Source organism: Bombina bombina, chromosome 7 (assembly GCF_027579735.1).
Source record: "Bombina bombina isolate aBomBom1 chromosome 7, aBomBom1.pri, whole genome shotgun sequence".
NCBI lineage: Eukaryota > Metazoa > Chordata > Amphibia > Anura > Bombinatoridae > Bombina > Bombina bombina.
This window is the reverse complement of record NC_069505.1, coordinates 361042404-361066685: the sequence shown is the minus strand read 5'-3', so window position 1 is coordinate 361066685 and position 24282 is coordinate 361042404. Positions and strand designations below refer to the sequence as shown.

At 39.8% G+C, this 24282-nt stretch overlaps 1 protein-coding gene across 1 annotated transcript in view; it reads right to left on the bottom strand.

Moving 5' to 3' along the window:
- Nucleotides 1-24282, bottom strand: part of CFAP92 (cilia and flagella associated protein 92 (putative)) — a 207551-nt gene that overhangs the window by 44192 nt on the left and 139077 nt on the right. The window contains exons 14-16 of the mRNA XM_053689398.1: nucleotides 16013-16172; nucleotides 13802-13854; nucleotides 13700-13714 (exon numbers count right to left, since the gene is read on the bottom strand). Of these exons, the coding sequence (XP_053545373.1) occupies nucleotides 13700-13714; nucleotides 13802-13854; nucleotides 16013-16172 (228 nt within the window). The remainder of the gene's footprint in view (nucleotides 1-13699; nucleotides 13715-13801; nucleotides 13855-16012; nucleotides 16173-24282) is intronic.

The following is a 24282-nucleotide window of genomic DNA, read 5'->3' as shown; positions in this document are numbered from 1 at the left end:
ATTCCAGACTGGAGATGGTTTCCAAACGGATACCGCTCCTGAGGATGAAGGATCAGGCTTTCGTTCCTTGTTGTGACGAAAGGAACGAAAACGATTATTAGACCTAAATTTACCTTTCGATTTTTTATCCTGTGGTAAAAAAGTTCCTTTCCCTCCAGTAACAGTTGAGATAATAGAATCCAACTGAGAACCAAATAATTTATTACCCTGGAAAGAAAGGGAAAGCAGAGTAGACTTAGAAGACATATCAGCATTCCAAGTTTTAAGCCATAAAGCTCTTCTAGCTAAAATAGCTAGAGACATATACCTGACATCAACTCTAATGATATCAAAGATGGCATCACAAATAAAATTATTAGCATGTTGAAGAAGAATAATAATGCTATGAGAATTATGATATGATACTTGTTGCGCTAAAGCTTCCAACCAAAAAGTTGAAGCTGCAGCAACATCCGCCAAAGATATAGCAGGTCTAAGAAGATTACCTGAACACAAGTAAGCTTTTCTTAGAAAGGATTCAATTTTCCTATCTAAAGGATCCTTAAAGGAAGTACCATCTGCCGTAGGAATGGTAGTACGCTTAGCAAGAGTAGAGACAGCCCCATCAACCTTAGGGATTTTGTCCCAAAATTCTAATCTGTCAGATGGCACAGGATATAATTGCTTAAAACGTTTAGAAGGAGTAAATGAATTATCCAAATTATTCCATTCCCTGGAAATTACTTCAGAAATAGCACCAGGAACAGGAAAAACTTCTGGAATAACTACAGGAGATTTAAAAACCTTATCTAAACGTTTAGATTTAGTATCAAGAGGACCAGAATCCTCTATTTCTAATGCAATTAGGACTTCTTTAAGTAAAGAACGAATAAATTCCATTTTAAATAAATATGAAGATTTATCAGCATCAACCTCTGAGACAGAATCCTCTGAACCAGAAGAGCCATTATCAGAATCAGAATGATGATGTTCATTTAAAAATTCATCTAAAAAATGAGAAGTTTTAAAAGACTTTTTACGTTTACTAGAAGGAGGAATAACAGACATAGCCTTCTTAATGGATTTAGAAACAAAATCTCTTATGTTATCAGGAACACTCTGAGTATTAGATGTTGATGGAACAGCAACAGGTAATGTAACTTTACTAAAGGAAATATTATCTGCATTAACAAGTTTGTCATGACATTCAATACAAACAACAGCTGGAGGAACAGCTACCAAAAGTTTACAGCAGATACACTTAGCTTTGGTAGCTCCAGCACCAGGCAGCGATTTTCCAGAAGTATCTTCTGACTCAGCTTCAACATGGGACATCTTGCAATATGTAATAGAAAAAACAACATATAAAGCAAAAATGAACAAATTCCTTAAATGACAGTTTCAGGAATGGGAAAAAATGCCAGTGAACAAGCTTCTAGCAACCAGAAGCAATAAAAAATGAGACTTAAATAATGTGGAGACAAAAGTGACGCCCATATTTTTTTAGCGCCAAATAAGACGCCCACATTATTTGGCGCCTAAATGCTTTTGGCGCCAAAAAATGACGCCACATCCGGAACGCCGACATTTTTGGCGCAAAAGAACGTCAAAAATGACGCAACTTCCGGCGACACGTATGACGCCGGAAACAGAAAAAAAAATTTGCGCCAAAAAAGTCCGCGCCAAGAATGACGCAATAAAATGAAGCATTTTCAGCCCCCGCGAGCCTAACAGCCCACAGGGAAAAGTCAAATTTTAAGGTAAGAAAAAAATTGTCTTATTCAAATGCATTATCCCAAATATGAAACTGACTGTCTGAAAATAAGGAATGTTGAACATCCTGAGTCAAGGCAAATAAATGTTTGAATACATATATTTAGAACTTTATAAAAAAGTGCCCAACCATAGCTTAGAGTGTCACAGAAAATAAGACTTACTTACCCCAGGACACTCATCTACATGTTGTAGAAAGCCAAACCAGTACTGAAACGAAAATCAGCAGAGGTAATGGTATATATATATAAGAGTATATCGTCGATCTGAAAAGGGAGGTAAGAGATGAATCTCTACGACCGATAACAGAGAACCTATGAAATAGACCCCGTAGAAGGAGATCATTGAATTCAAATAGGCAATACTCTCCTCACATCCCTCTGACATTCACTGCACGCTGAGAGGAAAACCGGGCTCCAACCTGCTGCGGAGCGCATATCAACGTAGAATCTAGCACAAACTTACTTCACCACCTCCATAGGAGGCAAAGATTGTAAAACTGATTTGTGGGTGTGGTGAGGGGTGTATTTGTAGGCATTTTGAGGTTTGGGAAACTTTGCCCCTCCTGGTAGGAATGTATATCCCATACGTCACTAGCTCATGGACTCTTGCTAATTACATGAAAGAAAAGCCCTTTTAAGGGCTGTAAAAGAGCTGATTACTTTGTAATGTAGAATAGGGTAGGGGCTTAGATTAGTTGTAATTAGTTTAAAATTCTTGTAATATTTTTTTATTTTCTGTAATTTAGTGTTTGTTTTTGTAATTTAGTTTAGTTTATTTAATTGTATTTATTATTATTATTATTATTATTATCGGTTATTTGTAGAGCGCCAACAGATTCCGCAGCGCTAAAATGCAAGATGGCTGCTACATCATGTGACCACGGCACTTCTGTTGAGCACTGGCAAATCTAGTTCATAGCAGCACTGAACACACCAAGTTTCAAAGTTGTAACATTAGCAGTTCCAGAGATAACGATTATTAAGCGTTTTTCGAAATTTGTCGCAAAAAGCAATATGGCTGCGTTACCTTATGACCTATGAGGTCAATATTGCATGAGATGTAGCAGAGCAATAGGCTGTACCAGCATACCTGATTTCAAGAGCTTTGCATTAGCAATTCAAGAGTTATGGGCAATAGTATAAGTTTGGCGGAATAATAGTATTTAACTGTTGGTATTGGTAGTTAATTTATTTAATTAATTTAATGATAGTGTAATGTTAGGTTTAATTGTAACTTAGGTCAGGAATTATTTTATAGGTAATTTTGTAATTATTTTAACTAGGTAAATATTAAATAGTTAATAACTATTTAATAGCTATTGTACCTAGTTAAAATAAATACAAAGTTGCCTGTAAAATAAATATAAATCCTAAAATAGCTACAATATAATTATTTGTTATATTGTAGCTATATTAGGGTTTATTTTACAGGTAAGTATTTAGTTTTACATAGGAATACTTTAGTTAATAAGAGTTAATTTATTTCGTTAGATTAAAATTTTATTTAATTTAGGGGGGTGTTTAGGGTTAGACTTAGCTTTAGGGGTTAATACATTTATTATAGTAGCGGCGAGGTCCAGTCGGCAGATTAGGGGTTGATACTTGAAGTTAGGTGGCGGCGACGTTGGGGGGGGGGCAGATTAGAGGTTAATAAATATTATGTAGGTGTCGGCGATGTTAGGGGCAGCAGATTAGGGGTTCATAGGGATAATGTAGGTGGCGTTGGTGTCTGGAGCGGCAGATTAGGGGTTAATTGTGTAATGCAGGTGTCAGCGATAGCGGGGGCGGCAGATTAGGGGTTAATAAGTGTAAGGTTAGGGATGTTTAGACTCGGGGTTCATTTTTGGTGCAGACTTAGAAAGTGTTTACCCATAGGAAACAATGGGGCTGCGTTAGGAGCTGAACGCTGCTTTTTTGCAGGTGTTAGGTTTTTTTTTCAGCCCAAACTGCCCCATTGTTTTCTATGGGGGAATCGTGCACAAGCACGTTTTGCCAGCTTACCGCTACCGTAAGCAACGCTGGTATTGAGGGTTGAAGTGGCGGTATATTCGGCTCAACACTCCCTTTTTGGAGCCTAACACAGCCCCTCAGACAACTCTAAATACCAGCGTTGTTTGGAAGCAGTGGTAGGAAAAAAAGCAGCGTTACCTACGCGGGTCTTTACCGACAAAACTCTAAATCTAGCCGAATATGTCTTTCCTCAGCTTCATAGGACAATGTATATGCACATGCAATGATGTTTGATCATATAAAAAAAGACTATGAGCGTAAAAGTCTCGATATATATGTCAGTTTTAATACACATCAACTTTGCATAAATATTTATGATTGATGCCATACACATATTTAACAAAAAACTCCAACGATATCACTGTAGCTGAATAATATCTTCATGAGATGATAAAATTGGATTTGCTTTTGAAGATGTCAATCAGTTGATGCAGTGTTAAGTGTCATCAAACTCATGTCAACAGAACAGGCGTGCTAGGAGGAGTAAGTTAAGTCTGTCAAATGGGAAAGCCAATCGGCAAGCTATTGTGTCTAACAATATTAAGTCTCAAATATTTTGCTCACATAATATCTTTCCTCGGCATCCTATAGCTTTTTCTATATATACGATAATCTCGATTTCCACTTTAATGCTTTAATAACATCAATAATAGAATGCACATAATACAAGCACTTTATATATAAAACGGATAAACCAGGGCCATTTTCCACATGGCAGTGCCCAACTAAATTTCTTTTGGAAGGTAGAGTTACCCCTTGAAATCAAAACATCTGATGTAATTTCATTGTTCAATGTCAGAGCCTGATGTCGTAACGGATCCAAATCTCAATTTAGAGGATTTAGAGGATCGGTTTGTATACAAAGATGTCAAAATTATATGCTGTCAAATTGCAGATTCATAAGTTACAATTTTACTAAGACATAGGTTATAAATTTATATTACTTGTGTAATAAATAAAATTTGTGCTAAAGGATACATGACCTGACACGATTTCTTTTTAAGTTTGTACATAAAACCAAGTTATGGGGAATAAGGAGAATGAATTTACATCCATATAGGTGAAATAATATAGGTGAAACAATTTTACTGGAATCTACGCCATGGAACAAGAACACGGCCTTTCAAGTGTGACGGATAGTAGCATCGCCTCCGCCATGGACTTGAGAGAAGAAAACAGGCAGCGGAGCGAAGTTCGACAACGCGGATTACTTGAGGAGCCGTTAACATGAGTCGGGATGGTTTCACAGAAATATTCTCCCTGCATCTCCGAACTCTAACTTTCAAACAAGCCCTCACTGAGAGACTGACAGGACTACTTAAAACTCCTGTCCCATGCCGAAGAGTACTACCCTCCATAAGAGACAAAAACAAAAATTAAAAATTCTGATACTTCTCTGCCAACCTCCTGGGACGAAAGGCAAAGAATGACTGGGGGAATGAGGGGAATGGGAGGAGCATTTAAAGGGACAGTCTACCTTAGAATTGTTATTGTTTTAAAAGATAGATAATCCCTTTATTACCCATTCCCCAGTTTTGCATAAACAACACAGTTATATTAATATACTTTTTACCTCTGTGATTACCTTGTATCTAGGAACCTTCTTCCAGCCCCCTGATCACATGACTGTGACTGTTTATTATCTATTGTCTTAAAGTTAGCATTGTTTTATGCTGGATCTTAAATAATCCCCTGTGCCTGAACACAGTGTTATCTATATGGCCCACGTGTACTTTCTGTCACTTTGTGTTGGAAAGAGATTTAAAAAGCCTGTGATAAGAGGCAGCCCTCAAAGGCTTAGAAATTAGCATATGAGCCTACCTATGTTTAGTTTAAACTAAGAATACCAAGAGAAAAAAGCAAATTTGATGATAAAAGTAAATTGGAAAGTTGATTAAAATTAATCTGAATAATGAAAGTTTAATTAATACTAGACTGTCCCTTTAAGCCTTTGGCTGGGGTGTCTTTGCCTCCTCCTGGTGGGAAGGTTCTTATTTCCCAAAAGTAATGAATGCAGCTGTGGACTCTTTCCATTTAAAACATCTTCATAGAAAGGGAATCTACTATAGTCCCTATGAACACCACCCTTGTAGATGGAACAAGGGAACTCTTTCCCAGATCCACTTTCCACCCGTGGGAACGTAGAAAAGACAACAAGATCTCTGTGTGAGTTTGCTTGTTGAAAAGATGGCGCCTGAACCAGAATGTCGTCCAGATAGGGCGCCACTGCAATTCCCCGAGACCGAATCACTGCCAAGAGAGCCCCCAGAACCTTTGAGAAAATTCTGGGAGCTGTGGCAAGGCCAAACAGAAGAGCTCCAAACTGAAAGTGGTTGTCCAGAAAAGCGATCTTTGTATAGGAGCTTGCTTGTTGAAAAGATGGTGCCTGAATCAAAATGTAGTCTAAGTAAGGCGCCACTGCAATTCCCTGAGACCTGATCACTGCCAAAAGAGCCCCCCCAGAAGTTTTGAGAAGATTCTGGGAGCTGTAGCAAGGCCAAACGGAAGTGCCGCAAACTGAAAATGTGTGTCTAAAAAAGCGAATCTCAGAAATTTGTAATGATCCCTGTGAATAGGGACATTAAGATATGCGTCCTTCAGGTCTATTGTCATCATGAACTGACCTTCTTGGACCAAAAGAAGAATGGACCGAAACTTGTTGAGACACTTTATGTCTAAAATGAGATGAAAAGTTCCCTCTTTTTTGGGAACCACAAACAGGATTTGAATAGAATCCTAGACCCTGTTCCTTTACTGGAACTGGAACAATCACTCCCAGAGAGAAAAGATCCTGAATGCAGTTCAAGAATGCCTCTCTTTTTACCTGATCTGCAGACAACCTTGAGAGGTGAAACCTACCCCTGGGAGGGAGAAAATTTAATTCTATCTTGTAACCCTGAGAAACAATGCCCACAGCCTAATGATCTGGGACATCTCCTAACCACTCCCGATAAAATAGGGAAATTCTGCCCCCCACTTAATCTGACTCCGGACCGGAGGCCAACCCATCATGCTGACAGACTCAGCTGAGGGTTTCTTAGATTGCTTCCCCTTGTTCCAGGACTGACTGGGTCTCCAAGAGGACTTTGATTGCTCCTGTTTGAAAGCGGAAGAGGACGGCTTTTGACCTTTGAAATTACGAAAAGAACTAAAATTACTTTGGACGTCCTTTAAATCTTATATCTTCTTGTCTTGCGGTAGAAAAGATCCTTTTCCACCCGTAATATCAGATATTAATTCTTCAGTCCAGGCCCAAATAAAGTCTTACCCTTGTAAGAAAGCGCCAAAAGCTTAGACTTGGAGGAAATATAAGCTGACCAAGACTTAAGCCACAAAGCCTTGCGAGCCAAGACAGAGAAACCAGACAGCTTGGCCCCCAATTTAATAACTAGCATGTTAGCATCAGAAATTAAAGAATTTGCTAGTTTAAGAGCCTTAATCCTATCATGAATTTCCTCCAACGAAGTTTCCTCTAAAATAGATTCAGACAAAGCATTGCACCAATAAGATGCTGCACTTGATACTGTGGCAATACAAACTGCAGGTTGCCATTGAAGACCGTGGTGCACATACATCTTCTTCAAATATACCTCCAGCTTCTTATCTATTGGATCCTTAAAAGAGCAACTATCCTCTTTAGGGATTGTAGATCTCGTAGCCGAAGAAGAAATAGCCCCATCTATTTTAGTCACCGTGCGCCAAGAGTCGTTAATGGATTCAGCAATAGGAAACATCTTCTTAAAAACTTAAGACGGGGAGAAAGGAATCCCTGTTTTTTCCCATTCTTACGCAATAATCTCTGTCACACAATCTGGAACAGGAAACACTTCCATAGAGGAAGAGACATATAGAATCCATTAAGCTTACTAGATTTCTTAGGGTTAACTACAACAGGAGAGTCAGAATCATCCAAAGTAGTCAAATTCTCTTTTAATAAAAAATGAAGGTGTTCAAGCTTAAACCTAAAGCTTACTTCTTCCACCTCAGACAAAAAATTACCCTCAGAAGGAACTGGGGTAACATCCTCCCTAGAGTTATGAGGAAGATCAACCTGTATATTAGCTGCTGCAACAGGCACTTTACAATCTATTAAGTGTTTACTTTTCCTCTTGCGTTTTCCTAAAACAGGAAAAGCAGATAAAGCTGCAGATACCGCAGAGGATATCTGTGCAGCGAAATCTGCAGGGAAATATACCCCACCAGGAGGTTGAGAGGAACCGCAGGGCACTGCATGTGATGCCATAGAGGCTTGGGATATTTGAGGAGAAGGCTGCGGAATTGCCTGAACAGCATCATCCTGAGAGATATTAGGCTCATAAGGCAATAATTTTTATTTACATTGAAGCGTTCTAGCTAAACAAGTAGTACAAAATTGCAAAAGGAGAAACAATTTACGCCTCTATACATAATAAACATTTATTAAAAACAATGTCATCATTATCCATGCCCATAGCTAAGAAAAATCAGCCCCAAGAAAAAGGAAAACATTTTTTTTTAAAAAAAGGACAACTGTGCCTACCACAACTCAAGGAGACTTGAAAATGACACAGGGACTGACACGCAACTGTGTGCAGTCTCTGTGTCCTTTTCAAGTCTCCTGAGACAGACTGCAGCAACACAGAGACGCTGATCCGTTCCGTATAACTGAAACACAAGCATCACATGACCAGCACATCCGAAAAAGACATAGCAACAACCGTTACTACATAAACAAAACAAACATTTGCCAAAAATAAAAAACTAGCAGCACCCGGTTCCATTGTGCAATCCCAAAATCACATAGTGCCTGCATACTGCCTATCAAATCCTATTAAAAGGCTAACTAAATCATATAAAGAAAAACTGCAGAATATAAATAATGAATCTTCTAAAGTGCAAAGTCTTCTATACCTAGAAGACAAAAAAGCACTTACCTGCAGTCTAGCTATCTGGCAGGAAGACAGCTCACAAGGCGTGAAAGGACACAAACTCCTTACAGAGACCTGTGGAAAAAATAAAGAACAGAGTAACAAACTCTGGCTTTCTATACTTAGGGCAGCAATATGTTAGGAAACAAAGTAAGCACCACCTTACAACTTCCTAACTGCTTAAAAGCCACCACTACTTTGCAGCAGAGATTGACATGGACTACAGCTATACCCAAATCCTTGCTTGCATGGAAAACTATCCCCATAAAGGATTTCATGTCTTCAGACATCAAAACTTTACCTTCTCCATTGACAAAGGCAAAGAGAATGACTGGGGATTATAGGAAGGGGAGTGATATTTAACAGCTTTGCTGAGGTGCTCTTTGCCGCCTCCTGCTGGACAGGAGAGATATTCCCACTAGTAATTAATGACGTTGTAGACTCACCATATCTTAGGAAAGAAAAAAGGTATTGCAGGATGCCTCAATATCGAGGCATCACTGCAATACCCTGAAAGCGACTGGAAGCGATCACGATCACTTCCAGCGCTTGAAACCCGAGGATGTGCCAGGCACATCCTTGGTCATTAAGGACCGGTTATTGTAGTACGTGCCTGGCACGTCCTTGGTCGTTAAGGGGTTAAGATTCTACAGAGGAATAACTGTTTGAAAAACTGAATTAATCCTGAACAAATGTCTTGATATCAGGCATCCTGGTTTTTCTTTTGTGATACAAGACTTATCTGTAATCTAACCTTTAAGAGAATTGGACGAAGCTTATCTTCAGGCTGTCCCTTAGAAACTCGAGAACTCTAGGAATCAGGAATGTATTCCAACAGTATCCTTGCTAGCACCTTGTGATATACATGCCTGGTGACAGGCTTTTTTTGGCTTGAATCAAGGTATAGATTACCTTATCACTCTTTAGTACAGCACTAGATGCTCAATCACAGGCCATCACATTTATTGTTTTGAAATTCTGATGAAAGAAAGGCCATTGAGAAAGAATGCCCTTTCTGAGTGGAAGGTGCGCACAGGGACACTTAAATCAGATCTGTAAGGCCAAGCTAGTAGAATTAGATTGACTGAAGTGTGTTCTTGTTTGATTCTGGCTATCACCCTCGATAGCAACACAAATGGAGGAAAAATGTAAATTAGCTTGAATGACCAGGGAGCCACTAGTTCATCTGCCCTGGTGATAAGCCACTGCTGTGACACTGTCTGATTGAAAGCGAAAACAATATCCTTGTGTGACTCTGAAGGGCCCTGAGAGTTCCAGAATGTTTTTTGTTTACCTCTGTGATAATCACGAATACTTTAATTGAGGAATACTTGTATATGAAAAAATAAAGGTTTTGTTGCTCTATTCTTATAATAAGCAAGAGAAAATGATTTATTAAGCTTGCTTATATAAGGTGAGACATTAATTTTGTAATTGAGTAAATTTAAATGGGACTTCACAAAATAGAACTATATATATATATTGGCAACAGAAGAGAATAAAACATAAACTTTAACTGAAGTTCAGAGAAACTCTTATGAAAACATTAGGTAATGAAAGAGTTAATGAAGATTCAAGCAGTTCCAATAAATCCAAAGATTATACTGCTAGGTTAAAATAGAGATCCTTTCTTCACACACTCACACATTCACGCAATAAAATATATACAGTCCAGACATACTAGCTTGTAACCCAAACCGCTGTTGACAGAGTATAATGTGCAGATATAGATTCGTTATATAACAAACAATAGGGTTTCAAGTTAAGCCGTTATATAATAAACACATTGGAGCGTGGAGAGCGGTACTTATCTCAAACTGAAGCGGTGGATGTAGCGTGGAGAGCGGTAATGCCTTTGAGAAGGCTAACAGTGAGGAGGAAGGCAGCTCTTTGATCCGGTGTCTGTTTGGTGTGAGCGCGACTTCGGCGTGAGGTAAGAAGATCCGGTAGGCGTAAGAATCCGGAAGATGAATCCCGGTAAGGATAGGATTAGCAGCTGATACCCAGCGGGTATCGGATATGCAACAAAAGACCTGAAAGACTTGTCAAAAAAGACTTGAGAGAAAGTAGCTTCACAGAGGAGCAGGGTTAGCTGTGAGAATCAGCTTTAATTTTCAGGCCCTGATTGAGGGGTAAGCACTTCCTTAAAAAGGAAGGAAGTGCTATTGCAGGTTCAGATTTAAAGGGATATCACATGACCCCCTCCTCAGGGAATCACCCCCGGGGATTCCTTATGAGGTTTGAGTGGATATTTCTTATGGAAAGTCTTGATCAACCTGGGAGAATGGACTTCAGAATGGATGAGCCAAGAGTTTTCCTCTGGGCCGTAACCCTTCCATTTAATGAGGTATTCCAATTTATGGCTGTTTATCCTAGAATCCAGTATGGATTCTACCTCAAATTCTTCTTGATGATCCACCATAATAGGAGGTGGTGGAATGAAAGAAGCATGTTCTTTGATTGGAAACGGTTTCAATAATGAAATATGGAAAGAAGGATGTATTTTATAGTCTTTAGGTAATTTAAGCCTAACCACGTTAGAATTGATCACTTGTTCTATTGGAAATGGGCCCAAGAACTGATTTGAAAGTTTCTTGCTAGGAACTTTGAGTTTAAGATTCTTAGTTGATAGAAGTACTAAGTCCCCAATCTTATAATCAGGTCCCTTTCTATGTTTTAGGTCATAATATGTCTTTTGATATTGTTTAGCTTCTTTTAGATGTCTCTTTAGGACATTTAACCTTTCTTGGAGGTTGCATGTAAATTCAGTTGCTGTGGGAGAGTTTACTGATTTATTAGAAAGGGATATAGTGTTAGGGTGATAACCATATGTTGCGTAAAAGGGGGAAGTTTTGATAGAGGCACTTATTGAATTATTGTATGTGAATTCGGCCATGGGGAGGAAAACTGTCCAATCGTCTTGGAGATGTGATATGTAACAACGTAAAAATTGCTCTATGGTCTGATTAAGTCTCTCTGTTAGTCCATTTGTCTGGGGATGGAAAGCAGTGGTATAAAGGTGGTCAATCTTTAATAGTTTACAAAGAGATCTCCAGAAAGAAGATGTAAATTGTGTTCCCCTGTCGGTAATTATGTTGGAAGGTAAACCATGTAGTCTGACTATCTGGTCAATAAAGGCTTTAGCGGAAGTCATAGCTGAGGGTAATCCCTTAAGAGGGATGAAATGAGCTAGTCTGGTTAAATGGTCAACTATTACCATGATAGTGTTATATTGTTGAGCAAGTGGAAATTCAACAATGAAATCCATGGCTATGGTACTCCATGGTTTATCCGGGATAGGCAGAGGTGTGAGTAAACCAATTGGTCTCTTATGTACTAATTTATTTCGGGCACAATTCTCACATTCTGATACATAGTCATAAATGTATTTATTCATGCCAGGCCACCAGAAATTACGTCTGGTTAGGTCAATGGTTTTTTGAATTCCAGGATGACCGGACATATAATCATCATGGGTGTGTGCGAGTATTGAAGATCTCATACTCTTAGGTATATACAATTGACTGTTATGGTAATATAGACCAGATTGAGAATTTTTAACACAAGACTGGTGAGGTATTGAATCTTGTTTTAAAGCTTTACGAACTTCTTGTTCTATAGGTGTTAGGACGCCTATGATTTTTTCAGGAGGGATAGTAAAATTAGGTGTTTCATGAGTCAGACTTTCGTGTATACGAGATAAAGCATCAGCCTTAGTATTTAGACTGCCAGGTTTGTAGGTGATTATAAAGTTAAAACGGTCTAAAAATAAAGACCATCTGGCTTGTCTGGCTGTCAAAGTCTTGTTTGTTTTTAAATATTCAAGATTCTTATGGTCGTTAAAGATTATGAACGGGAGTTTAGATCCTTCTAGGAGGTGTCTCCACTGTTCTAAAGCATTCTTTATTGCTAACAATTCTCTGTCTCCCACACTATAGTTACATTCTGCACTAGTTAGGGTTTTTGAATAGAAGGCTAGGGGTGAATTTCCCCATTTTCACCTTGTTGTTGGGAGAGTACTGCACCTATGCCTGTATTAGAGGCATCTACTTCGAGTTGGAATTGAAGATCGAAGTTGGGCAGTGATAAGATTGGAGCTGTAGAAAATAACTCTTTAAGTTTATCGAAGGTTTCTTGGGCTTTGTCAGACCATTTGAATCTTTTATTAAAACTAGTTAGTTGTGTCAGTGGTCTAACTATTGAAGAGAAATTTTTGATAAACTTTCGATAGAAGTTAGCGAAACCTATAAAGCGTAACACTTTCACAATAGTGGGAGCAGGCCAATCTTTAATGGCAGACACTTTTTCAGGATCCATTTGTACTTGGTTAGGAGTTATTATGTAACCTAAAAATTTTATTTTAGAGACGTGGAATACACATTTTTCTAATTTAGCGTATAATTTGTGCTCCTTGAGACGAGTGAGCACCCATCTTACGTGCTTTTCGTGTTCAGTGGGAGTTTTGGAGTATATTAAGATATCATCTAAGTAGATTATAACACAGATGTCCATGAGGTCGTGGAATATTTCATTAATAAAATGCTGGAAGGTTGCAGGAGCATTGCTTAGGCCGAAGGGCATTACATTGTATTGAAAAAGCCCATAACGGGTTCTAAAGGCGGTTTTCCATTCGTGACCTTCTTTCATACGGATAAGGTTGTAAGCCCCCTTAAGATCGAGTTTTGAATAGATAGTAGCTTCATTTAACCGTTCTAATAATTCGGGTATGATGGGTAAAGGATACCTGTTTTTAATAGTTATTTCATTTAAAGCTCTGTAGTCAATAATAGGTCTTATTGTACCATCCTTATTACGTACTAAGAACATTCCAGCAGCAGCTGGAGAGGTTGAATGAGATATAAATCCCTTTCGGAGATTGTCATCGAGATAAGAACGTAAGTAAGAAAGTTCTTCTTGTAATAGTGGGTATATTTTGCCGTGAGGTATTTGAGAGCCAGGTATCAAATCGATTGGACAGTCAAACTCCCTATGAGGAGGGAGATTTTCTGCCTCTTTTAAATCAAACACCTCTGCCAGATCCTGATAAATTTCTGGTAGTTCTGGTTCTATAGCAGAGATTAACTGAAATGGGAAACATGTGTTTAAACAGAATGATGATTCTAATGTTACCTGTGGAGTGGACCAGTCTATGCTGGGGTTATGTTGTTGTAACCATGTAAAACCTAAAAATGAGAGTATGCATGTGTATAGAAATTAGGTCAAAAGACAGGTATTCTGTATGTCCATTGTCAGTTGTCACTAGTAAAGGTATCGTTTGATGGGTAATGGGACCATGTTGTATGAGTGAGCCATCAATAAGTTTAACAGAGACTGGTTGTGCCTTGCAAACAATAGGGATTTTATTTAAATCAACAAAAGAAATATCTATATAATTTCGGGCTGCCCCAGAATCGATCAATGCCTTAGACCGTACGTTTTTCTGATCCCACTGTAAAGAAAGGTTAAGAGTCAGTTGAGGTCTTTGAGTGAAGTATAAAATATTATGTTTTGAATGAATCTTACCCTTCTTCTGTCTTTGAAGAATTGGGCAATTAGTAACGGAGTGTTCTTTTTGCAAAGATTCTCAGATCTGTGTCTGGCTTTTTCTTCGGTTGTTAAAGGTCCCTTTATGGCTCCAATCTCCATTGGTGTCTGATTCGAAGTCCCCTTTTCCGGGTTTGATGTGTAAAGGAATGAACGTCTTGGTGTTCCGTCATAGGTTGCTCTCTCAGCCTTCCTTTCACGTAGTCGGCGATCCAGTGTAGTACTTAATTTCATGAGTCCGTTCAGAGTTTCAGGCATCTCCAAACGGGACAACTCATCTTTTAAAGTTTCCGAAAGTCCCAATCTGAATTGGTTCTTCAAACTAATTTCATTCCATTTGGAATCATCAATCCACATTTGGAATTCAGTAATATAGTCTTCTACGTTCCTTTTACCCTGTTTTAGGGATCTCAATTTCGTTTCTGCCGTTATCTGAGAGTGGGAATCCTCATATAAGGTTGTCATGGCCAAAAAAAATTCTTCCAGGGAATCCAAAATTGGATGGTTACTCTCAAAAAATCTATTAGCCCATGAGCGAGGCTCCCCCTGGAGCAAGGAGATAGTGGTACAAACCTTGTTTCTCTCAGAGTGATAAGTCTTAGGCCTGAGTGAGAAAAGTAAATTGCAAGCATTTTTAAAGTCTCTATATTCACTTCGTTTACCAGAAAAGGGTTGTGGGTAATTAATGTGAGGTTCAGGGACTTCTGAGCTCTTTACTGGTAAACATTCTTTTACTAGAGTTTTAAGTGCTTTATTTTCTGTTTGCACATCTGTTAAGGCCCTGGCTAAATATTCCAATTTTTGATGGATATTAGTGAATTCATTCTTTATTTCACTAGGATCCATCTTTGATTTTATACAGGTTATGACCTTTTAGGCCTGAAAATTCTGTGATAATCACGAATACTTTAATTGAGGAATACTTATATATGAAAAAATAAAGGTTTTGTTGCTCTATTCTTATAATAAGCAAGAGAAAATAATTTATTAAGCTTGCTTATATAAGGTGAGACATTAATTTTGTAATTGAGTAAATTTAAATGGGACTTCACAAAATAGAAATATATATATATTGGCAACAGAAGAGAATAAAAAATAAACTTTAACTGAAGTTCAGAGAAACTCTTATGAAAACATTAGGTAATGAAAGAGTTAATGAAGATTCAAGCAGTTCCAATAAATCCAAAGATTATACTGCTAGGTTAAAGTAGAGATCCTTTCTTCACGCACTCACACATTCACGCAATAAAATATATACAGTCCAGACATACTAGCTTGTAACCCAAACCGCTATTGACAGAGTATAATGTGTAGATATAGATTTGTTATATAACAAACAATCGGGTTTCAAGTTAAGCCGTTATATAATAAACACATTGGAGCGTGGAGAGCGGTACTTATCTCAAACTGAAGCGGTGGATGTAGCGTGGAGAGCGGTAGGTAATGCCTTTGAGAAGGCCAACACTGAGGAGGAAGGCAGCTCTTTGATCCGGTGTCTGTTTGGTGTGAGCGCGACTTCGGCGTGAGGTAAGAAGATCCGGTAGGCGTAAGAATCCGGAAGATGAATCCCGGTAAGGATAGGATTAGCAGTTGATACCCAGCGGGTATCGGATAGTGCAACAAAAGACCTGAAAGACTTGTCAAAAAAGACTTGAGAGAAAGTAGCTTCACAGAGGAGCAGGGTTAGCTGTGAGAATCAGCTTTAATTTTCAGGCCCTGATTGAGGGGTAAGCACTTCCTTAAAAAGGAAGGAAGTGCTATTGCAGGTTCAGATTTAAAGGGATATCACAACCTCACTTTTTGAGGAGACCATACTCCTTGGATTCTCCGAGACCCCTAGACCACACCACAGGCTGCCATTTGTGGATAGACTTTTGTCTTGGGGCAGGAAAGTTTCCTCATCTCCAGTGATTGTTGGAATAATTGCATTCATGCTTGGTCGAAACAAAATATTTCCCTGTTCTTAGAAACCATATCAGTAGACCAGTACTTATAATGCTATAATTCTTATCTAGCCAGAACAGCTATAACAGTGCTTTTTGCATTAATGAGTGTCATTTCCACAGCTGCATCACATATACAGCTGTTTGCGATCCTGATTAAAGTGAAGCAGTCTTTGATCTCTTCCAGGGAAACTTCTTCAGAATATAGTGCTGAAAGGTTATCACACCAGACAGTGGTAGCTGCACCAACACATGCTGCAATAATAGCTAGCCTAAGCATAAAGTCTGTGGGCTCATAAGATCGCCTGTAAAAGCCTTTAAAGCTTTCTATTCATGGGATGCCTGAAGGAGGTGCTATCCTCTAAAGGAATAGTAGTCTGCCAAGCCAAATTGGATATCACTCTATTTAACTTAGAAATACTGTCCCAGACTTCCAAGTTTGTAGAAGTAATAGGGAACATATTTTAAATTTTGGCTGACAGAAAAAAACACTTTATTTCTGAAATTATAACTAAGGAATGGAATAAACTGAGTCAGGAACTAGGAAGATAGACAGCTGTTTGGCATCTGGTTTAAAGAATTTATCAATTATTTTCTGTGGTTGTTTGTAGTGACAGCATCTCCTACCTCTAAGGCAACCAATATTCCTATTAATAGGATATGGATATGTTTTATCGTAAGGGAGACAACTTCAGCCACATTCGATTCCAAAGTACAACCCTTCTCTGTGAGGTATTTAGTAGGGTCAGTTCTTAGGGATGTCCCAAACAGCCATCAACTCAGTAATAGCAGAGTGGATATATTCTTAAAAACTTGGAAAAAAAGCACTTAGAACCACCCTGGGTATAGCCATGGTAGGATGTAGACCCCTGCACACTCCGATTTTAAGGCAGCACTGCTGTCTAGTGTTAGACACAGGCTCAGCACATGAAGTACACAGCTGAGCAGAAGGACACACCAGAACATTCTTACATAGTAAATATAGCTGTGATGGGGTAAAATTATCAGTTGATCACCATTCCATGTAGTCAGCGTATTGTCTGGAGACTTGAGCTGCACCAGTTTGCTCTATAATGAATCATAGAGGAAACAGTAAGGAAAGATGCTGAATATCTCAGATAGGAGACATATAGGAGCTCAGAGAAAGTATATAGATTGGTTAAACAAATATAGTAATAGCCCAATATACAACAGTTATCACACTAAGGGTTACAGTATTTGCGTAAAGTCACTTAAGCACTAAGGAATATTATTAAAATAACTATTTTAAGCTGAATTTAATTGCCAAATAAATAAGGGGTGGAAATAATGACATTTGCACCAGTGCTCTGTTAAGCCTGTTTGTTTAACTGAGAGCTCTGTCACTGCTTACAAAGATGGATAACGCACTGCAGAGACATTAAATTAAAAGCCAGTAAATATAAAATGACAGTAGGCACTTTTAAAAAGAAAATATACCTAAAAATAGGTTAATGTGCCGAAATAATATAATAATAGAAGTTGTGTGGTGTAGATGTCTGTATCCCCAGACTATATGAAATTTATGTTCATGCTAATAACGGTGGGCTATGAAGATGTATAGTACTTACCAGTCACCAACTTCGTCTACCTTGCTTATCTCAGCTACAGAAAACTGATTTCACTAAATGAACCCATCCAAGCAAGCAGGTGCCAATGATCTGACTAGGAGCAGTGCACTGTGGACCAGGGGATTGCCAGGCATGCCCACATTTCATCTGGGAGGCTGGTGGCATCTCCATACTGGGAGAAGATAATCACTGCCTTGTTGAAACTCCTGTCTAACCCTCTGTCCTGTTTGTAGGCACTCTGAGGGGAAATGAGTCTCAGATCGGTTAGAGAAGCCCTCAACAACATGTAGATCAGCACTTCAAATTTTACCTCACTCCCTGTTGGAGGCAAACATTTGACTAAGGAATTGTAAGAAAGTGGGAGGTATTAAAGTTCTGGAAATTAGGGGTGTTTTTGTCTCCTAGTGGACTCAAGTGTAATACCACATGTGATGTCTTGTGGACTCCGAAAGCCTCAGTTGTGCTAACATCTGGAGTTTGGATAGCACAACCATGCTAACTCCCTCACCTCATAGACTTCTGTGGGGTGCACTACAACATTTTGTGAATAGAAATATGAAATAAGGTACCCTACAGATCTATGATTGTGATAAAATACCCTGGGTCCAAAGCAAGCATATGATGAGACAATATGGGCTAAAATGACCTCTTGTCTCAGAAACAATAAAAAAGCTGGGGTGGAAATATACTGAATCCTTAGGAAAACAATATTGTTTATCCAAGAGTCTGGCAAACTTAAAAGCCATTCTATTGGGGGTGTGATATAAAGATCCAGTATAAAACCTTTTAAAACTTACTTAGAAGCTTTCAATTTAGCACTATTGATGAGGCTAGGCTGGAACACCCACTGAAATGGGGTGAGAAAGAAAGGAAGAGCAGACTCCCCCCCCCCCCTCCCCTGCATATGAAATGACCCTTAAAAGAGACAGGGGCAAGCTTGAGTCTCTAGACATCAGTATACATCTAAAACTTTGGGGCTTGTTTAGGAGTCTGAAAATCAGCACAATGTTATTTAAAAATAAGCAAAACTACACATTTTAACAAAAACACGCCTACAATATATTTGGGCAAAGAAAAATCTAGTGTACAATGTCCCTTTAAATATTTACATAATAATAATTATAACATTAGGCTAAAACTATATTAACTGCACATGCCATGAATTAATATTGTCAATATAAATCTGAATTAATATTATTGGTTAAATGAAAAAAAACATAATTTATGCTTACCTGATAAATTCCTTTCTTCTGTTGTGTGATCAGTCCACGGGTCATCATTACTTCTGGGATATAACTCCTCCCCAACAGGAAATGCAAGAGGATTCACCCAGCAGAGCTGCATATAGCTCCTCCCCTCTACGTCAGTCCCAGTCATTCGACCAAGAATCAACGAGAAAGGAGTAACCAAGGGTGAAGTGGTGACTGGAGTATAATTTAAAAGATATTTACCTGCCTTAAAACAGGGCGGGCCGTGGACTGATCACACAACAGAAGAAAGGAATTTATCAGGTAAGCATAAATTATGTTTTCTTCTGTTATGTGTGATCAGTCCACGGGTCATCATTACTTCTGGGATACCAATACCAAAGCAAAAGTACACGGATGACGGGAGGGATAGGCAGGCTCATTATATAGAAGGAACCACTGCCTGAAGAACCTTTCTCCCAAAAATAGCCTCCGAAGAAGCAAAAGTGTCAAATTTGTAAAATTTGGAAAAAGTATGAAGCGAAGACCAAGTTGCAGCCTTGCAAATCTGTTCAACAGAGGCCTCATTCTTAAAGGCCCAAGTGGAAGCCACAGCTCTAGTGGAGTGAGCTGTAATTCTTTCAGGAGGCTGCTGACCAGCAGTCTCATAGGCTAAACGTATTATGCTACGAAGCCAAAAAGAGAGAGAGGTAGCAGAAGCTTTTTGACCTCTCCTCTGTCCAGAATAAACGACAAACAGGGAAGAAGTTTGGCGAAAATCTTTAGTTGCCTGCAAGTAGAACTTGAGGGCACGAACTACATCCAGATTGTGTAGAAGACGTTCCTTCTTTGAAGAAGGATTTGGACACAAGGATGGAACAACAATCTCTTGATTGATATTCCTGTTAGTGACCACCTTAGGTAAGAACCCAGGTTTAGTACGCAGAACTACCTTGTCTGAGTGAAAAATCAGATAAGGAGAATCACACTGTAAGGCTGATAACTCAGAGACTCTTCGAGCCGAGGAAATAGCCATTAAAAACAGAACTTTCCAAGATAACAATTTTATATCAATGGAATGAAGGGGTTCAAATGGAACACCCTGTAAAACGTTAAGAACTAAGTTTAAACTCCATGGCGGAGCAACAGCTTTAAACACAGGCTTGATCCTAGCTAAAGCCTGACAAAAAGCCTGGACGTCTGGATTTTCTGACAGACGCCTGTGTAACAAGATGGACAGAGCTGAAATCTGTCCCTTTAATGAACTAGCTGATAAACCCTTTTCTAACCCTTCTTGTAGAAAAGACAATATCCTAGAGATCCTAACCTTACTCCAGGAGTAATGTTTGGATTCGCACCAGTATAGGTATTTACGCCATATTTTATGGTAAATCTTTCTGGTAACAGGCTTCCTAGCCTGTATCAGGGTATCAATAACCGACTCAGAAAAACCACGTTTTGATAAAATCAAACGTTCAATTTCCAAGCAGTCAGCTTCAGAGAAGTTAGATTTTGATGTTTGAATGGACCCTGTATCAGAAGGTCCTGTCTTAGAGGTAGAGACCAAGGCGGACAGGAAGACATGTCCACTAGATCTGCATACCAAGTCCTGCGTGGCCATGCAGGCGCTATTAGAATCACTGATGCTCTCTCCTGCTTGATTTTGGCAATCAATCGAGGAAGCAGCGGAAAGGGTGGAAACACATAAGCCATCCCGAAGTTCCAAGGTGCTGTCAAAGCATCTATCAGAACCGCTCCCGGATCCCTGGATCTGGACCCGTAGCGAGGAAGTTTGGCGTTCTGGCGAGACGCCATGAGATCTATCTCTGGTTTGCCCCAACGTCGAAGTATTTGGGCAAAGACCTCCGGATGAAGTTCCCACTCCCCCGGATGAAAAGTCTGGCGACTCAAGAAATCCGCCTCCCAGTTCTCCACTCCCGGGATGTGGATTGCTGACAGGTGGCAAGAGTGAGACTCTGCCCAGCGAATTATCTTTGATACTTCCACCATTGCTAGGGAGCTTCTTGTCCCTCCCTGATGGTTGATGTAAGCTACAGTCGTGATGTTGTCCGACTGAAACCTGATGAACCCCCGAGTTGTTAATTGGGGCCAAGCTAGAAGGGCATTGAGAACTGCCCTCAATTCCAGAATGTTTATTGGAAGGAGACTCTCCTCCTGATTCCATAGTCCCTGAGCCTTCAGAGAATTCCAGACAGCGCCCCAACCTAGTAGGCTGGCGTCTGTTGTTACAATTGTCCAGTCTGGCCTGCTGAATGGCATCCCCCTGGACAGGTGTGGCCGATGAAGCCACCATAGAAGAGAATTTCTGGTCTCTTGATTCAGATTCAGAGTAGGGGACAAATCTGAGTAATCCCCATTCCACTGACTTAGCATGCATAATTGCAGAGGTCTGAGGTGTAGGCGTGCAAAAGGTACTATGTCCATTGCCGCTACCATTAAGCCGATCACCTCCATGCATTGAGCTACTGACGGGTGTTGAATGGAATGAAGGACACGGCATGCATTTTGAAGCTTTGTTAACCTGTCCTCTGTCAGGTAAATCTTCATTTCTACAGAATCTATAAGAGTCCCCAAGAATGGAACTCTTGTGAGAGGAAAAAGAGAACTCTTCTTTTCGTTCACTTTCCATCCATGCGACCTTAGAAATGCCAGAACTAACTCTGTATGAGACTTGGCAGTTTGAAAGCTTGAAGCTTGTATTAGAATGTCGTCTAGGTATGGAGCTACCGAAATCCCTCGCGGTCTTAGTACCGCCAGAAGGGCACCCAGAACCTTTGTGAAGATTCTTGGAGCCGTAGCCAATCCGAATGGAAGAGCTACAAACTGGTAGTGCCTGTCTAAGAAGGCAAACCTTAGATACCGGTGATGATCTTTGTGGATCGGTATGTGAAGGTAAGCATCCTTTAAATCCACTGTGGTCATGTACTGACCCTCTTGGATCATGGGTAAGATTGTCCGAATAGTTTCCATTTTGAACGATGGAACTCTTAGGAATTTGTTTAGAATCTTTAAATCTAAGATTGGCCTGAAAGTTCCCTCTTTTTTGGGAACCACAAACAGGTTTGAGTAGAACCCTTGTCCTTGTTCCGACCGCGGAACCGGATGGATCACTCCCATTATTAACAGATCTTGTACGCAGCGTAGAAACGCTTCTTTCTTTATCTGGTTTATTGACAACCTTGACAGATGAAATCTCCCTCTTGGGGGAGATAATTTGAAGTCTAGAAGGTATCCCTGAGATATGATCTCTAGTGCCCAGGGATCCTGAACATCTCTTGCCCAGGCCTGGGCGAAGAGAGAGAGTCTGCCCCCCACTAGATCCGGTCCCGGATCGGGGGCTCTCGGTTCATGCTGTCTTTGGGGCAGCAGCAGGTTTCCTGGCCTGCTTGCTCTTGTTCCAGGACTGGTTAGGCTTCCAGCCTTGCCTGTAACGAGCAACAGCTCCTTCCTGTTTTGGTGCAGTGGAGGTTGATGCTGCTCCTGTTTTGAAGTTCCGAAAGGGACGAAAATTAGACTGTCTAGCCTTAGCTTTGGCTTTGTCTTGAGGTAGGGCGTGGCCCTTACCTCCTGTAATGTCAGCGATAATCTCTTTCAAACCGGGCCCAAATAAAGACTGCCCCTTGAAAGGTATATTAAGTAATTTGGACTTAGAAGTAACATCGGCTGACCAGGATTTTAGCCACAGCGCCCTACGTGCCTGTATGGCGAATCCTGAGTTCTTAGCCGTAAGTTTGGTTAAATGTACTACGGCCTCCGAAATGAAGGAATTAGCTAGTTTAAGGACTCTAAGCCTGTCCGTAATGTCGTCTAGCGTAGATGAACTAAGGTTCTCTTCAAGCGACTCAATCCAAAATGCTGCCGCAGCCGTAATCGGCGCGATACATGCAAGGGGTTGTAATATAAAACCTTGTTGAACAAACATTTTCTTAAGGTAACCCTCTAATTTTTTATCCATTGGATCTGAGAAAGCACAGCTATCCTCCACCGGGATAGTGGTACGCTTAGCTAAAGTAGAAACTGCTCCCTCCACCTTGGGGACCGTTTGCCATAAGTCCCGAGTGGTGGCGTCTATTGGAAACATCTTTCTAAATATTGGAGGGGGTGAGAACGGCACACCGGGTCTATCCCACTCCTTAGTAACAATTTCAGTTAGTCTCTTAGGTATAGGAAAAACGTCAGTACTCGCCGGTACCGCAAAGTATTTATCCAACCTACACAGTTTCTCTGGTATTGCAACGGTGTTACAATCGTTGAGAGCTGCTAAGACCTCCCCTAGTAATACACGGAGGTTCTCCAATTTAAATTTAAAATTTGAAATATCTGAGTCCAATCTGTTTGGATCAGAACCGTCACCCACAGAATGAAGCTCTCCGTCCTCATGCTCTGCGAGCTGTGACGCAGTATCAGACATGGCCCTAGCATTGTCAGCGCACTCTGTTCTCACCCCAGAGTGATCACGCTTGCCTCTTAGTTCTGGTAATTTAGACAAAACTTCAGTCATAACAGTAGCCATATCTTGTAATGTTATCTGTAATGGCCGCCCAGATGTACTAGGCGCCAAAATATCACGCACCTCCCGGGCGGGAGATGCAGGTACTGCCGCGTGAGGCGAGTTAGTCGGCATAACTCTCCCCTCGCTGTTTGGTGAAATTTGTTCACATTGTACAGATTGACTTTTATTTAAAGTAGCATCAATACAGTTAGTACATAAATTTCTATTGGGCTCCACCTTGGCATTGGAACAAATGACACAGATATCTTCCTCTGAGTCAGACATGTTTAACACACTAGCAAAAAACTTACAACTTGGTTATAATCTTTTTTAGCAAAAAACGTACTGTGCCTCAAAGAGGTACTAACGATTAAATGACAGTTGAAATAATGAACTGAAAAACAGTTATAGCATCAAACTTTAAAACAACAAAACTTTTAGCAAAGGTTTGTTCCCATTAGTAAAATAACAATAATTAAATTTGACATAAAAAATACAAAGCAACGTTTTTATTCACAGTCACTATAAGAATTCTCACAGCTCTGCTGAGAGAATTTACCTCCCTTCAAAGAAGTTTGAAGACCCCTGAGATCTATCAGAGATGAACCGGATCATGCAGGAAATATAAAAGTAACTGACTGGTATTTTTTGATGCGTAGCAAAGAGCGCCAAAAACGGCCCCTCCCTCTCCCACACAGCAGTGAAGAGAAACGAAACTGTCACAATTAAAGCAAAAAAACTGCCAAGTGGAAAATAATGCCCAAATATTTATTCACACAGTACCTCAGCAATGTAAACGATTCTACATTCCAGCAAAAACGTTTAACATGATAAA